At 40.1% G+C, this 17,672-nt stretch overlaps 1 protein-coding gene across 1 annotated transcript in view; it reads right to left on the reverse strand.

The window, feature by feature from the left end:
- The window catches only part of CPA6 (carboxypeptidase A6), a gene marked incomplete at its 5' end in the record, with an annotated part of 32,220 nt that overhangs the window by 6,577 nt on the left and 7,971 nt on the right, over positions 1–17,672 (reverse strand). Inside the window, 3 exons of the mRNA XM_010286878.1 lie at positions 496–698; positions 5,296–5,386; positions 5,637–5,747. Coding sequence (XP_010285180.1) covers positions 496–698; positions 5,296–5,386; positions 5,637–5,747 — 405 coding nt within the window. The remainder of the gene's footprint in view (positions 1–495; positions 699–5,295; positions 5,387–5,636; positions 5,748–17,672) is intronic.

A 17,672-nucleotide genomic window follows, 5' to 3' on the forward strand; every position in this document is an offset into this window, starting at 1 on the left:
ATACATAAAGCAATAGAAGATTCACTTTTGGTGACATTGATGAGATTTCTCCTCTAATTGATAATTATAAACTATTTTGATTTTATTTTGTTCATAAAATGGAAGATGTTCTTCTTTGTGCTTCTGGTGTTTAAGTTCTGAGCATGAAGGGACAGAATTTCAGCTAGATGTCCAAGGATTTAACTACATAATTCCCATTACAGTTAATTAAATAAAATGCTAATAACTGTAATTAAAACCCAGGGATTTAGCCTATAAAGTAATTTAAAGGGACTGATGGATGGAAGGCACTATACCATTTTAATCAAATTACTGCTGACTCAATTTGAGTGAAGGTTATATAACCAGAAATGAGATTGCAAGTGGATCCAGAATAAACACTGCTCAATATTAAATATGTGCAAAGTATTGAAGAAACAAGCCTCCTCTCAAAACAAAATATACCAAAAATTATTATATAGGGAAGCATATTCTCCCAAGTTTTAATGTACTTACCACACAGCTGAAGTTTGGAATAGTTGCATATTTGTAAGAGTAAGGGTACAGCAGCATCTGTGCGTATGCATGGAAGGACAAATAGGCTTTTATTTGTTTCCGATGTTTGCGGAGAAAATGAGCAACAGCCTTTACTTCAGGCTCTGACTCAGGAAAGGGACCACAGTAGGTGTCATCGCATGGGTGAAATGAAGCACCTTCATCTAGAGATTGAAAGAGAAAGCTGATGGTAAATGATCACAGAGCATTTCTAAGGGTCAACTTCTGGCTCAGCCTGTGTAGGCCTGTGCGCAAAGGTGTGAAAAGCCATTAAAAAATTTCTTTCTTGTGACTAAAAGGCATGAGCCAGTGGGACCTCAGTACAGCAATCTGCTCGATCATCTAGTAGACACACCGAGTTGCCAGTTGGCCAACTACATACAGTTCTCCCCAGAGGACATATTTTTAACCCAAAGGAGAGCCTGAGTTCATTGTATTTTCTTCCCTGGCTTTCCATATGAGTGGCACATTTTATGATAATATTCCAGTATTAAAACTGTTGAAGGGTCTCAGTTGATCTATTCAAAATCAGAGTACTATACCTCTTTCTCTAGTCACTGCCAAGACAAATCTAGCCTTTAAGAGCATTTTAACCTACTAGCTACTACAGTGATGGTTACAATGGTAGGTAGATTACCTCAGCGGGCATTATCTCAGATATTGGTTTAAAACATGAGAATTGTCCCTGACTACTGCCTATTTTTACTCTTGCAAACCTTATGGGAAAAAAATTACATGGGTTGATGGCTCAGTTAGCTAAAATAGAAATAATCTCAGTTTGCACAGGGCTTATTTTTCCTTCAAGTTTGGGTCAGGGGTTCAGTTGTGAGGTTACCTTTCACCACGTCAAGCTGCTTAGGTGGCAGTAAGCTGCAGAAGTGTAGTCTGCATGTGATATCCCATGAAGTACTGAAAGATGAAACTCAGAAAAGGAGATCTGGCAGCGGCTCCTTTATCATTTAGCAATTCTGGATCTAAGCCACTGTCTCATTTACGGTTTAGGGCCTGGGCCTAAAAGAGCAATATTTATGCAAATCCACTCCGCTCTTTTATCCACTGTGATTTCAAAATGCTGCATGTTTTACACTGACCCACAGAATAATAATAGTTTGTTTGCAATATTCTCTGGTGTCATCAGGGACTTACAAAAGCAGTGTTTTATTAGCTTTCATTTGTGTAGTAAGTACTGCCATCCTCAAATAACAGGAACGGCGTGTGAGAGGGCATAATAATACGAGCTAAACCAGGATTACGCAATCAACCTAATGCCACTAAAATTAAAAAGTAAAAGAATTTCATGCTGCAGCTTCATTTGTAATATGAAAATTGAGGCTACCATTTAGTGGCCACAGGTGGGGATTTCAAGAGGTATTAGTGCTTAGATTGCAGTGGATATGGATGGGTTATATAGAGGGCAGATGGTCTCCTCCCTGCAGAACAGATGGCCACCAAGTCATCCAAATCCCAAGAGCACTTTGCCTCGATGTCTTGTCAGTTAACATAGCTAAAGGAGAACTATTTAGCAGAGCTTCCGGAGCCTTTGCTTTTTTTAATGGATACTTCATCTCCTGTAACAGTGTTGTATACTGAATAATGAAAATGGACATCATATTGCTGTTAATAAACAGCAGAATCCTACAAGCTAACAGTAAAATGACCCAATGGTAAACTATGACTCAGTTTAGTGACTTTTAGTGAAGAAAAGACTCTCTAAACTGCCCAGCCTATGGTAGTGAGCCACTTGCAATCCCAGCTGTAGTTAACGCTTCTCCTTAAGTGAAGCTACCTGGTAGTAAAAAGAGAGGGTTTCATGGTGGCCTTGGATAATGTAAGGATATCCTCAGTTTTCATACTGGATGTTCCTTTTTCCTTCCACAAGAAGGAAAAAAAGATACAGTAAGTATCCATTCCTCTGAAATTTCTGAGTTACAGTCATGAGAAGAAAATGGAAATGCATAAAATGTCACCATGCTGCCTTATATTTGTACCTAATAGCATACCAGGGGAGGACAAGTATCCTCCAACATCCATCATGAGATCAAATGTACAAAGGAAATGTGTGCAGAGACTGATAAAACTAATGCTTTGGTACAGAAGGAAGACAGGGAGGATGGATGAGCTGGAGCATGATTCTCAAACTTCCTTGCAGCCACTTCTTTTGTCAGTATGGGGTACTGTTCTCAATGAGCAATGGGGTGCATTGGGAATTGGGATGCACTGGAAATTTTAATTCCCACTGCTCCTGTCCTGTGGGCTTCGGAGCCAACCTCTTTAACTACATTTGCCCTATGACATAATTTAGTTCTAAGTACCTCCTTATTAGCTTTAAAGTTGCTATTTATTTAATAAACGTTAAACTATTATGCTAGATATTGCACATAAATATATATAGCAAGGGGCATTTCTACCAAGAGATCTTGCAGTCAGTATTCACCCGGGTCTATGTGCAATTTCTGTGCACTGTGTTAGGCACAGGGCGCTGCAAAGCAAAATCTGCCACAATCAGTGATATGGCCCTTTTCTTGGTCTCTAGAGAATACAGGAGTAACATCATAAAGCTTACATCAAAGTCCTACACTAGAAGGGAAGAGGAAAGCAGAAGGGATGCTGTGTTATCTTTCCCAACTAGCTCACTGCAGCAAACATACCTGCATGGAAGCCCCGCAGTGAAGTTCAAGCCTTGCCTGCAAACTGTAAGTGCGACTGAACTGAATGAAAAGGTTTTTATAAGCATATGCAGTATTAAATGTTAAACACACCATGATCATACAAGCCTCAAAGTGTGATATGGTCCAGATTCTTCTCTGCCTCATTTAGTGTCAGATTAATGAGAATGTGGGGTGCCAGATGAGGATCTTCTGAGCACTGGTCAGCCCAGTTCATGAAAGAGCTCTTTATTCTCTGGCAAAATAGAGAACCAGATGGAGTTTGGGGTCCGGTGTGGGAAGCAGAGCATGTGCTTGATGGGGTGATGAGCAACCTTCAATTAATTTTTATTTGTGAAACTTGGGGTGGGGACCTGTCTTTCATGTTTAGTGCAGGGGAGAAATGCAACAAGTAGTGGATTACAACACACAATGCATGTGTGTATTGTTACAGTTTCACTCAGCCTAGAAAAAATGTTTTTTACTGAAAACTAAGGAAACATTTTCAGGACTGAGTAAAAAAGTGTGCTTTAATACAGTGGCTGGGGAGCAAGAAGAGGGAGGAGCAGAGCGTTTTGAACCCAAGAAATATTCATTAGGACTAGAAAGAAAATGCACTGTGTTAGTATTAATGTTGCGCTCATAAGTAACCATAATATGGCTCTGAAGACTTGGTAAGAGAACTGTTCATTCCAGCTATGCCAGTGGCTATTTTCTGAACAGCAGATTTATGTCCCCAGAACACCTGCAGTTGTGAATTACACACTTAGGTAAAAGATGGTAACAGTGATGCAGGACTTTGGTTCATTTTTACATTATTTTTGCTGCATAAAATTGCCTTAAAGATCATGATAGCAGCCCTGGGACTACCTTCTGTAGTGGAGGGATTCTCAGCTAACACAAGCTTCTGTGTCAGTCCTCTCCTTACTGTGAGCAGAGCAGAAAAAACCTGGAAGCATATTTCACAAGTCCATACTATATTGCATATATGCTTCTGTTTACTCTCACCTCATTTGTAATTGCCCTAGGCAGACTATTTACACTCACTTTTAGCCTTACAATTTTCAAAAATCTACTTAAAGAATCCATTTGCTGCAAGCCAGACTGTACAATGCTTACTCCTACTGCAAGCAACCAGAGTATTGTGGAAACATCTAGAGACTTCCAGTGGAAGAGGGACGGGCTGAAGGGGGGGCTGTTGCGTTAGCACTATGCAAACACAATTTCTGTCTGTCAAGTTCATAATGTAGATAAGGAAGGTGGATGAATGCTGGAGGAGAAAACAGCTGCACAAAGAGGTGAAGGAAGTTGCTCAAGATGGGAGAGCAGGTCAGCAGAAGAGTCAGGTATATATTGCAGTATTTCACAACAAAGTGCTGTTACTTTCTGCTGCACCAGAACTTGTGTGGCTGCTTACTCCGGTGTGAGTTGCACTGTCTTGCTGCAAGACTTAATAAAATACCATTTCTTCCTCAGTGGACCCATTCCAAATATTCTGCTAGTATTTCATTACTGCTGTATTCTCTATGCGAAATTGAAGTCAATTTTTATGAAAGTATTTACAGAAGTGCTGGGAGTTTAAAACTGGACCTCCATGCATTTAGAAGCACCTTCTTTCTTTATTAAATCAGTAATAATAATGGCCTTAAAATATTCTCAGACATTTTTCTGTGAGGCCAAAAAAGCAAGTCTGACATTTCCAAAGCTAAAGCCATTTCAGAGAAATGACGAATTAAATAAAATGAAGTTTGAAATGTTTGCTAAAGCTGTAGTCAGGTAAATTTTGAAATGTGATGGGCCAGGCTCAATATTGTGCTTCAAATTATTTACATGATTGCAGAAATACAGAATAGCTGTATATATGTTTTTTTACTTTTGCCACACTCACCATGAAAACTTTTTACTTGTAATGAGTTGTGTTTTTCCAAAGTTCAGGACTTTTAGTTTTTAGAAGCTAGAAAGAAGATTTGAGCCCTGGCTTGTGGCTTTATAGAAAAACTACCTTCAACTTTGGAAGACAGAACTTCACAATGGCTGTGACCTGACGTACTTACTCTGTTGGATAATTAAATACAGGGTAATGTGACCTGGTGGACCAAAGTATCTCCAGACTTACCACACCATTTCACTTTCCAGTTGCGATTAGCATCAACACCATGACACCGAAACCTTGTGTTCTTTGATCTTGTTTTTCTCCAAAATCGATCCTAACATAAGTTATAAAATAGTTACATAGCAATATTACTATATTTTGGCAAAAATCTATTTGTACACATAACAAACCAACCCCGGTAAACATATTCAGTATTATATTTTAACTGGAGTAATTTACTTCCATTTTGCATGCCATAAAGTGATGGACCAGATTATACAGAAAGTCACCTTTAAACGATGTACCAGCCATTCAATCTTTCCTGTCTGAACAATTTTTTGAGTAATACTACTGATACTACTTACATTTGTCCAGCTAAAATGATATCCATCCACATTAAATACAGGCATGATATAAAAATACAGCTGTGTTAGCATCTTTCTCATGGCAGGATCGGTCTGGTATGTCTGAAGAGCCTAAAGCAGAAAAGCCAAAGAAAGTAGTTTCCATAATAAAAATAATTTCCCGATTAAGTATTGTGACAGTCTAAGACAGGGCTTTGGCACCACTGACACCCTTAAAGCTGTACTTGAAAGGCTGACATCTGCATGCAAATGTGATTAAAGGCAGCATGTGAGCATGTGAAAAAAGTGTTCAAAAGATCCTCTTCTCTCTGCTTCTCGGTTACTTTCAATTTTTGTCAAGAAAATACAACTCACATTACAGAGAAGCAAATGCATACAAAGTGTTGCTCGATGTAGGAGCTGAAAGTCAGTGGAGTAGATTCTTAGTTGAGGAAATGAGTTTAGCTCCTGTAAGACAATGGAGTGCTGTTGTTTCCACCAGGTGATGATTTGGTGAGGTCAGAGCATGTCCTGAAGCGTTTATCACATTACATAAGCTTTTGTTGTATCTGAAGTAATATGCTACATGTGCAATCATCAATACAGGCAGCTTATTCCTTTATAATTTAGAAAACCCTCTACTTTTGGAGAACCTGAAGTATAAAGGTTAGTAGAGGATATCTAGGTAGGAAATTTTTTTCCATTCTACGTCTTAGAAAAATGCAGCAAACCAGGGCTCCTCTGTTTGTACCAGAGATGCTCCTTTACTAGTTTCAGGAAGCTTGGACTCCACAGCAAAAACTGTCGCTTGTCATAGCTGGACATCAAACTTGCATCCTCCAAAATTTAAGTCTTGATTCTGTAAGGCGCGGAATCAAGTGGCAGGCAGAAAGCATATCATGCTGGCGCTGGGTTCGGAGGGATGCCTGAGGCTGGCTCCTCTCCTCCTGAGGCCGTGATGACAGCCTTCTGCTCTGCAGTGTTTTTGGCCCTCCAGATCCAAGAAGTAACGTGTGTTTTGGGGGACAAAGGGATACATTTGCTCTGGAATAAACTAAGCTAAAAGCTTTTTAGTTAACAAATGCCAGGGAACAGTGTGAAGTAAAGGAATCCGATACTTCCCGGCTGCTAACCTTGCGGCTCTTTGGATTATTGAGGCTGCCATGGGAGCTAACGGATGCTCTTTGTGGAATACGTGTAAGAAATACCCATAAAATTGGACATATCTAGGGATGAAATTTACTTATGGAGGAGTTTGTTTTTATCTTTTTTTTCCTTTATTGAGGGCTTGGTGAGACTTCTAAATGCTTTTTCTAAGCTGTTCATCAACCACCTCTCTGTCATGCAGTGCTTTCTCCTCGCCCAGCTTCAGCTTCCTTCCCAGCAGTGCTCTGCACATGCAGGTCCTTCAGCCTCACTTGGAGATCCAAAGCAGCACGTCATCCCTGTGCAAAGCCACTGAGTCATCCCAGTGCTACTCCACATCGAGCTCCTCTGCTGTTTCAGCCGGGCAAGAGGAGAGGAAAGTGAGTGATATAGGGCGAAGAGGGCGCAGCACAGAGTGAAGTGAGGCATGAAGAACCACAGGGTGGGACGAGATGCTGAAAAAGGGTAGGGTTATCACAGGGGAGAAGAGGATGACAGTGGGCTTTTGAGGGGAAGCTTTGTGGAGCTGCTGGGAAAAAGTCCCTGGCCAATGCAGAGGTCTTTTTAAATTAAATGGAACTATATAGAATGGTACTATTCTTTGCTGGAATGGTATTGCATTTAAATTTGATGCGCTTGTATTAGGAAGCCACATCAAGGCTAGAAATATGTTTGGATAAAAATATTGGTATTCAGGGAACTGCAACTATAGTAAAAAGTAATTTTGTCAAAACAGAACACAATGGTTACTCAAAAATAATGACTGTGAAAACAAAGGCTCTGTTTTACTGATGTTCCACATGCAGAAAACTCAAACTGAAGTAACTAGGGCCGCTCTGTGCATTAGGCTAGCCCTGTACTTAAATCTTCCCAGGATTAAGAGCCTATATGGTAAGTATGGATGTTAAATCTATAAGACTGTTCTTACAGTGGAAACACAGTGGAAACAGAACCAAGTCATGCTCCAAAATGTTGGTCAAGGAAAATGAACATTTTTATCATGCTTAGTTCAGAGAGAAGTAATTTGGCTGAGGAGGAGATAAGGCACCACACACCACTTCTTTGACTTTTTAATGCTTTTTTCTTTTTAGACAGTACTAACAAATTAAGCTCAGGTTGTGTCTCCATGGTGGGTATTTACATATTAGTGATAATCAGATTGCCATATTTGCGTGTATCTATATTTGCATATGCCATTCTTTTGCTGTCAATTATATCTGTAATTATGCATTTTGTTACACCATAGTGTCATGTACTATACTTTAAATTGCAATGCTGTAAGATTAAACTCTTTAAAACACTTTTAAAATAATCTCCTTAAAATAACTACAGATAATTAATCAATTTAAGGTAATACACTTCTTAAAAACTGCATGGATGAGCTTTCCAAATTTTTCAGAGCCCTTCCTAATTTGCAAAAAGTGATATAAGGAAAATATTTGAATTAATACTTTTTAACGCTCAGTATGTTTTAAATCCGGTGAAGAATATATTTTTCTTGATAGGTTTAATTCAGCACCACCATTTAAAAACTGAAACAAAACACAGACTGCAAAACGTCAAGCACCCTTTCATTTTTTAAAGCTACTCTGTTATTTTAATACCTGCTGTCTTTGACAAAATGCTTTGAATGCCTTTGGAAAGCATTATAGATCCCAGTAATGCTCTTCAAAATTTTAAGTTTTAAAGTTTATTTAGAGCTAAATATCTCAATCAGTCCTATAATGACAGCCTGAGAAAGTTGGGGTGGTTCAGCTTGGAGAAGAGAAGACTGGGGAGACCTTATTGCAGCCTTCCAGTACTGAAAGGGGGCTTATAAGAAAGATGGGGACAGACTTTTTATCAGGACCTGTTGCAATAGGAAAAGGAGTAATGGTTTAAAACTAAAAGAGAGCAGATTTAGACTAGATAGATGGAAGAAATTTTTGTACAATGTCAGTGGTGAAACCCTGGCATAGGTTGCTCCGAGAGGTGGTAGATGCCCCATCCCTGGCAACATTCAAGGTCAGGCTGGACAGGTCTCTGAGCAACCTGATCTAGTTGAAGATGTCCCTGCTCATTGCAGGGGCGTTGGACAAGATGACTGTTAAAGGTCCCTTCCAACCCAAACTATTCTATGATTCATTTCTGTTCTTTAAAGCATATATGGTTTATCTTAATAATTTTGTTAGCCTTTTATAGTACCATTTAATTTAAAATGTAATGGACCTGGTAAGGCTTTCTTCTTCATGGAAAGCAAGATTGTAGATGGTGTAAGCTGGTGTGAGATCATATTAATTTTTTCTGCTAAAAATATTTTGTCCTTCATCCTGTTTTTATCTTTTGATAATATGTAATCAGACAACACAGACTGTGTACTGTTACCTCCCTTAACAGGGAAGTCTTTGGCAATGCGCCTTACAATTACTAAGGTGTGTCCTTGCTGGAGCAAAGCCCACAACTTGCTTTTTGTGACGTGACTCTCAAATCCTCCGAACAATGATCATGCGAACCAACCCCGCCCTGCAGCAGTGTTGAAACATTTTCTCTTCACTATGGCACGAGCAAGACCAATATAAACCATTAGTGAATTAACTGCATTGTAGTTTGCACAGAGCTCTCAGAATACAAGGTAATGCGACTTTATACGGCTTGATTCTGCTTCCCCATCATGCAATCAATAGAAGCTTTGCTGCTGAATGTGCAGAGAGCCAGACTGGCCCAATAAATGCTGAACAGTGTTATTAGTGAATGAACAGATGATACAGGAACCCTGCCAACAGCGTGCAAGCAATCTGCCTGGGGGATAGGGGAAAGGACCGATGATTAATAGGAGGGGGCTCGATCATCTGGATCAGCAGAGTGGTGGTTGTTGATAGAGCTACGCCAGCTTAGGCTGGCTGAGGACCTGGTCTATAGGAAATTTAATTTGGGGGATGAAGTGAACAAAAGAGCTATATTGTCAACTGCCAAAGCAATAAAAGGCAAGAATTTAAAATGGATTTAGGATGCAGTTGGGCTTTTTATAAAATAAGGGGATTGACTGAGAAGGACAAAGCAAGGAGACAGGGTTGAGACAAACTCCGAAACTGCAGTTGAGCTTAATAACAATTTGCTGTCCCACAGTTAATTATTATTAAAATTACGGTAACAAAATCAGCTTTTGCTGTTTCTGGTTGTGAATTGAACAATCACACTGAATTAAACAGTTAGTATTTTAGCACAGGGAATTGACTCCATTGCTATTCCACCAGAAATCACATAAAATTGCTTTCAACAAAACAGGATTAACTCTTCCATGCCATTATTAAGGTATCAGTTGAAACATCCTTTCTGATGGTAACATACAATGTTTTACTATTGTCTGTACATCTTACACTTTAGCAGGGTGACACTATGATCTGCCATTCAGGCCTTCATTGCCACTTTATCATTTTGGCAAGTCAGTAGTTAGCTCTGTCTCTGTACTTAGAAGCAGTACATCTTTTTATCTCCATTTTCCCTTTTACTGCTAGTGTCCTGCTTTGGCACTCATTATTAATGGTAAGATACAACTGAGTATCTGAAAACAAATGTCTTGGTCAAATTTTCAAGGCTGAAGCTTGAACTATATTTTTTTTTTCTCCCTACCGGGCAGAATCTTCCTTCCTCTTTGGGAGCATGTCCCACAGGAGGAAGCCATAAGCAACAACTGAGAAAGATGAGTGTGCTGCAACTACCCTGCAACACTCAGAAGAGAGCCCATAAGAAGTCTGAAAAGAAGGACCTGCAGGCTCCCAAAGGCTTGCTTATGCTGCTACTTAAGGATGCAATGGATAAGACGCTGAAGCAGAGAAGAGGCAGAGGGACGATGGCATGATTGACATGTTAGAGATGCAAACAGCAGTATCAGGAAGCTTGCGCATGGCTGGGACCATCCAAGCAAATACAGGATCTTGTGGGGAAGAAGTTGGATAGAGTTACACAGATCTTAGTGGAAATAGGAGACACAACTTGGTTCCACTTAGAGGAATAGCACATTAAACAAACCTCATAGGTCCCAAATAACTCAAGGATTGTCTAGCAGGAAAAGAAGAGACCTGAGTTATTCGGAAGCACTGTGAATAGTCTGAAAGGGGCAACACAAACTTCTCTACTAGTAATGATACGAAACTAAAGCCCACCAACTTGGTGGAGACCCACAGAGATGTCTACCACTGGAAAACGCAATTCTTGGATTTTACATCCTAGATATGTTGGTCTAGGGTAGTATATATTGAGGACAACACAACAGAACTCACTTGAATGCATTGTTTAATTAAATTGTTGAGACACAGTTAAATAATTAAGATGCAGATTATTGCTTGTAATTCTATTTCTGTAACAACTAAATTGTCCAACACACAGAATTTTCTTTCATAATCCTTTCTCATGCTCAACAGTGTTTTTGCATAACAGTAGTTTTTCTGAAGTCCTAATTACTCAGCATCATCATACAGGAGTGGACTGCTAAAATGTAAAGCAGAATTTCTTCCCTAGGGCAACTAATATGTTGGAGCAACGATGTGAATTTTCTTCATGCCTTGAAGAAGAAAATACCCAACAGCTTAAAAACCTTCACAAGGTAGAATTTGAATGTCCTAGTGATTAATACATAGGAGTTTGAACTTCCAAATGTCATTGAAGGATTACTACAGGCACAACACAGCTGCAGGGTTACCTTTATTTTATCAAGGTGTATTCGTATTGTGAAAAATGAATAGCTGAAAGCACAATGAAAGTAATTTTTACCTTCTTAAGATCATGGGTTGGCAGGAGGATGCAGCTGAGTAGTTGAAAATGCACAAAAGAAATAATGCAGTACTTAATTCCTTTTGGAAGAGGAAAACTGGAAACGGTTTTAACTGTGTTTTTTTCCATCATGGAGATATCACAGCAAAAGAAAGGACCTTCTCTGAACTGTCTTACTGTTGAATAGAACCTGGGAAAATCCACGGTGGACAAAAAGCGAAAGAAATACCGCACAGTATAAAAATGGTTTGCCACAGCTGCTTTTAAAACAATGCATCACATGCCTCGTTGTGGTGATACCATGGTACTGCACTCCATCTTTTTTGGCATTGGCTTAGATTCTATCCATTAAAAAAAAAAAAGCATCACAACTGAGGGCCCAGTCCAGGAAACTCTTGTTGGTAGTGTTCACTACTTTTTTATTTTCTTTCCCCTCAGAAGTGGTGCACATTAGTAACCTCTGTTTTCAGTAGTGAGGATGTGCTGGAGAGATGCAGACACTCAGAGCGAAGTGGGATATAAGACGGCTGCCAAAATAACTGAACTCATTCAGAACCAAACCAGCTGCAGAGCAGAGGGGGGATGTTAAATAGAAGCAGAAGCTACATACACATAGGTGTGATTACCACACCGAAAATTCAAATGGCAGGTACAGCATTTGGAGGATGAAAAAATGCACCAGCACCTCTTGCTGTTGAAAGGCTGATGAATGAAGTACTGAGTGAAGAGGCTGGAAGAGATGATCTCTCTGATGGAGGAAAAACAAATAGCATGTCAGGCAGAAGCTCCTGACAGAGAAGAATGAGTTAGCTAAAGATAAGTAAGGCTGAGTGTTTCAAATATAGATGCTGTAGGATGAAACAGATGGATTTTTCCTCCAGATAATGGATATGTAGGGAGCACTCAGAGAAGACGATTTTTTTCTGAGGTTAGGTAGCTAAAAAGACAGCTGGGGAGACCAGAGTCTGGCAAACAATACAAATGAAGCTCCAATGATTTTATTGCACTTACTGAAAGAGCTGCAGAGAGTTTGTGCAGAGATCAGTCACCAGGTGACTGGTCCTCCAAGGTGAAAAGAGCCCAGTCTTCATGGTGCCAGCATCACTGGCCACTCTGAAGGAGGATGCAGCCCTGAGAAGCTTCTGGCTTTTCCAAAACAAGGGTTAACTAAAAACTGATGAAGAGGAGAAAAACCCAAATAGGAAGATTTCACAGAGCAAGAAGATACAATGGTTTAAAGGGCAACAAAAAGTTTCAAGTCAAACCAACATCATCCGAAGAGCTTTAGCTGAAAGGAAAGGACCTTGGAAAGAAGGAACGTATCCAGACAAAGAGTAAAAGGAAAAAGCTACATGTACAGTATTTGTTTTGGCCTTGCATGCTTCTGATTCATTTCAGAACTTTGAATTATTTCAAAAGCTCTTCAGGTTTCTGAGAGCCAGCAATCAAAGGTTTGTTAAAAACAGAGGCGTATCTGGCCCCAGTAACAGGAATGGCATAAATGTATGGTTTATAGGGAGAGGCGGTCTTGTCCTTGCTTTCTTTTCTGTTCGGTTCAAAGCTTCTGCTTGGAGAACTCCAAAAAATGGAGATGGAAAGCACATCATGGGGGGATAGACTAACTATGTTGTCACAAAGAATAACTAAATACAGATGTAATGAGCATCTTTTACATTAATATTAGTCCGAAATCCTGGATTGTTGGAATGCGGCATTTCAGCTGTACCTGTTCAAAAGATTTAAGTCTGCTGACAAGTGATAGCTCAGGCACATAGTCTTTAACAAACATAGTGTGTTGCTTCACAGAACTATCTTACACATCCTCAAGATCAGACTGTTTCTGAAGTGGGTGAAAAACTGGTGTCTGAATTTCATAACCAGCCAGTATTTTGAGGCTCTGGTAGTTATGGATAGCAAGGGGAAATAAATTTTCTGACTCCTAAAGGATTACCAGTTTTGACGGAGCTCAGCAAGACTCAGAAGTGATCCAGAATGTGAAGCTGTTTTCCTGACAGTGTGGACTTCAGCACTGAAATGAATGACTGAGTGCTGCTCTGACTGTTGATGTAGCATATTGCAGATGTTTTGTCCATCAGGACACAGACTATGGAATTTTGCAGAATGTGTATAAGTGCTGCATTGGCTTTCAGCGGATTTTAAAGTAGGAACAATTATAGCTTTCTGGCATTCTGACCACATGGCATGCACAGTGCAGAAGAAGAGCCAACCCTTTTGAACATTGGCGCTGTCTGGGTCTCCTGCTTGGACCTGCATCTGGTCACACAGTTGTCCTTATTTGTATATATGTATGTGCTGTTATTTTAGGTATCCTGCCTTTACAATCAAGCACTTCATAAAAATTCCTGAGGAAGAATCTGAGGTCTTGAACCCTGCAAAATTCCTGGTAAAGACTGGTCTCTGGGGCCTGGTCTACAAGTCTGGTGGCTGGCAGTATGCATCCCATATGCATCCCATATGCATCCCACATGCATCCCACAAGGTGACTCATAAATCAGTCTCAAGCTTAGAATGGTGGAGGCAGGTGTTGCCATTCTGCATCTTGGACAGTCTGTGTGTCTTAGCTCATTATTATGGAGTGAAAAGATGGGATTCAGGCCTGGTTTTGGCAGCAATCAATACCAATGTCAACATTAAAAAAAAAAAAAAAAATTAAAAAACCTGTCCCCAGCCTTTAAGTTCTTTTCCTAGGGTGGCCTGTCTGCTCCCTGGCTGCATGATGAGGCACTAACACATCATCTTGGACAATCTGGGAACTCATATAATTAGGATCATAGGACACACACATTTCAGAATTTGGACTTTCAGCCATGAATCTCACAAATTAAAGTACACAGAGCATACTGATATTCTTTTCAGATTTGGGATTCTTCTGAGATGAGACAGCTATTATGGACCATCTTTAAGGGATGATGCAGTGCTGCAGGGCTTCAGAGGTGCAGATTTGGACTGCTCTACTATACAGCTCCTTTCCAGTGGACCTGTGGATAGGGGTGAGGGTAGCCACCCATCATTCATGGGTAGTCTAGCAAGGTCAATGCCCAAACCAAACTTATCAAGTCACCTTGATCAAATCCAGAAAGCTCAGAAGTAGTTCTGAATATTTTTTCAGCAAAGACCTTAGATACTGGCTAGGTTCTTTCCCAGAAGAGGCAGACAGTAGCACTGCCCATCCAGGAAAAAATCGCACAACAGTCCCACATTAAAGTAGCTATGTGCAATGCAATGTAAGCTGACCCACATTCAAAGAATAATAATATTATTTTGAGGAAAGTTTTCAAGATTTAAATATTTGAAAAATATAAGAGCCGAGGGAGTCTATGGAAGAATGCGCCACAGTTCACCTTTGAGATGCAGACAGATACACTGAATCTGGTCAACATATGTTAATTCCTTTTTCCTAAAAAGGCCCACTTTTGAGGGTGGGAGAAGAAGGTGATGGTGGAGGCTACTGCATTTCCAAAGTGTGAGGCTATTTGCACCTTCATTTGAGGCCCTGATGAGGCCACTCCCTTAGGGGGATGCATTTGATCTCAACAGACGTTTCCCTTACAGTTGCCATTGGATTCTTAGAATATTTTGTCAAGAAGTACAATCAGTGCTTGCTTCTTGAAAGTTTTTAATTACATTTCTTGAATTTTCTAATCTTGAGGTTTAAAATACAAATTACCGCATCAGAAACAAAGAATAGTGCATCTTAAAGTCACATCTCCTGTATGTTGTTTTCTGCAAATGTTGTGTGAATGACATTTCAAGGTTCTACATCATTGAGATGGATCAAATGGCAGCATTTATTAGAGGGAAGAAAGTCAAACCAGATGTAATGGGAATCCTCAGCTGCTTCCACTAAAACTGAAACAGGATCTAGTTTTGATGTTAATTTGAATAGCAGCCTCTGAATCATATTTCAGATCTTTAAAACAATGGTAAAATCCTAAATTTGAGGTCTGGATAATTTGATAACTGAATTCTGCTTCTCCTCTCACAATTGCACACCCAGTGAAGAGGAGTTAAATATTCTTATTTAACACATATACAGATGTAACTGTACTTTTGCAAAAAGTCTGTAGGTTTTGCTTCTTTGTTTCTGTGAGGGCCATTTAATTTTGCATAAATATATTTTATGTCTGATAAATAAATTTTGTGTCTAAAGTCTACTGCTTTCGACAAAGTAATTACACATAGTAGAGTACCTTTCTTTCCAGTTTGTAATATCTACTAACCCCTTTTAATGTATGATTAGATCCCAGGCAATCTTTTTAAAAATCTGAGCTACCAAACCTTTTTTCTTTTTTTTTTCCCCTTGATCTTTTGCTGTGGACACAAATTCTGGGTTACATTAGATTCACTTATCTTTGCAGTTTGCCTTCAAAGTAGTCCCCCTGTAATCAATTCCATTTCCTTTTACAGTTGCTCTTGCTTTCCTACTCCACCACAGGTCCCTCATATTTCCACTGGCTGGGCCTTCTTTCTGGCCCTTTCTAGTTGAGTAGAGTCTTGAAGTTGGTGGGACTCCACTGTAACCTAACTGGTATTCTACTACAATACAGGCGCAGATGCTTCTCTGTGCCTCATTAGTTGGTACCTGAAGCTCTGATCCTGTGTGCGCAGGGTGTGAGAATTTAATGACCATGAGGTAGGGTTTGTCAGAGGCCACCAGTATTGCTAATCCTGGTAGAACATCTGATTAGCTTCAGCTGAGAGACTACAGGCATTCAGGGCTGCCTTCTACAGAAACAAACAGTGAAGTTCTTATTAACACCAGACCTATGGAATACAGAGCCAAGGATAGAGCTCGTGCTGGAGTAGATTATAACCAAAAAACCACAAAAAACCCCCATACAAAAAAAACAACCCCCAAAATGAAACAATAGTCTTTGCTCTCCTTTTGTTTGTTTCAAAATGCGAGTAGGCTGGTTTTGTACTTTCAATTATATTATCACATAATGCAAAACTCTTTCCTGTGCATTCTTTTTCTCTTTTTCATCTTCAACCTCTACTTCTATGTCTTTCTCCTTTTTTCCCTAGTTCATCCGTTCTTTTTCTCTATTGTATTTGCCCGAATACAGAACAAGCCTGCATAGCAGGCAGCCTTTACCTTCCCATGCTCTAGTTGCACATCCTCACTTCCCAAGTCTGACCTGCCTTAGTCTGCTTTGCATTTCCAGATAGATGGGAGCTGGGTCCTGCTCAGCTGAACAACTCCAGATGCTTTGTAGAAAGCGGGGAGCCACTGCCCATACCCTGGCAAATCACAGTAGAAGTTGCTGCTTGCAGAGGTGCAAGCAAGATATGGAGGGTTCCTAAGCTTGCTAAGAATATTTGGTCAAATTTGTAGCATCCAGTTTTCAGCTTGAATGTAAAATGAAATTCAAACATAGAGGTTGTGCTCACTTCGGCAGCACATATACTAAAATTGGAACGATACAGAGAAGATTAGCATGGCCCCTAAAAATTTTAGGGAAGTAATTGCGCCCCTGTAGTTGGGACTGGTGAGGCCACACCTCAAACACTGTGTTCAGTTTTGGGCCCCTCAGAGAAGGGCAATGAAGCTAGTGAGGGGTCTGAAGAATGAATCTTATGAGGAGTGGCTGAGGGAAGTGGGGTTGTTTAGTGTGGAGAAGAGGAGGCTGAGGGGAGACCTTATTGCTCTCTACAACTACCTGGAAGGAGGTTGTGGGGAGGTAGGTGTTGGTCTCTTCTCCCAAGTAACTAGCGATAGGACGAGAGGAAATGGCCTCAAGTTGTGCCAGAGGAGGTCTAGACCAGATATTTGGAAAAATTTCTTTACAGAGAGAGTGGTCAAGCATTGGAACAGGCTGCCCAGGGAGGTGGTGGAGTCACCATCACTGGAAGTGTTCAAAAAACATGTAGACATGGTACCTCAGGATATGGTTTAGTGGGCATGGTGGTGTTGGGTTGATGGTTGGACTTGATGATCTTAAAGGTCCTTTCCAACCTTAATGATTCGGTGATTCGGTGATTCTGTTGTTTTCTAAGCTAAATCTCTTGAAAAGCCTAGTTGTACACAGGAGTATGGACATGTCAATAACAACAAGTGACAGAGATCACAGGGTGAAGTGAAAGCTCAATAAAATGTTTCAGGCTGCCTGCACAGTAAAAGGATGCATGTATGCCATTCCT

This window comes from Phaethon lepturus, unplaced genomic scaffold (assembly GCF_000687285.1).
Source record: "Phaethon lepturus isolate BGI_N335 unplaced genomic scaffold, ASM68728v1 scaffold2700, whole genome shotgun sequence".
In the NCBI taxonomy this organism is placed as follows: domain Eukaryota; kingdom Metazoa; phylum Chordata; class Aves; order Phaethontiformes; family Phaethontidae; genus Phaethon; species Phaethon lepturus.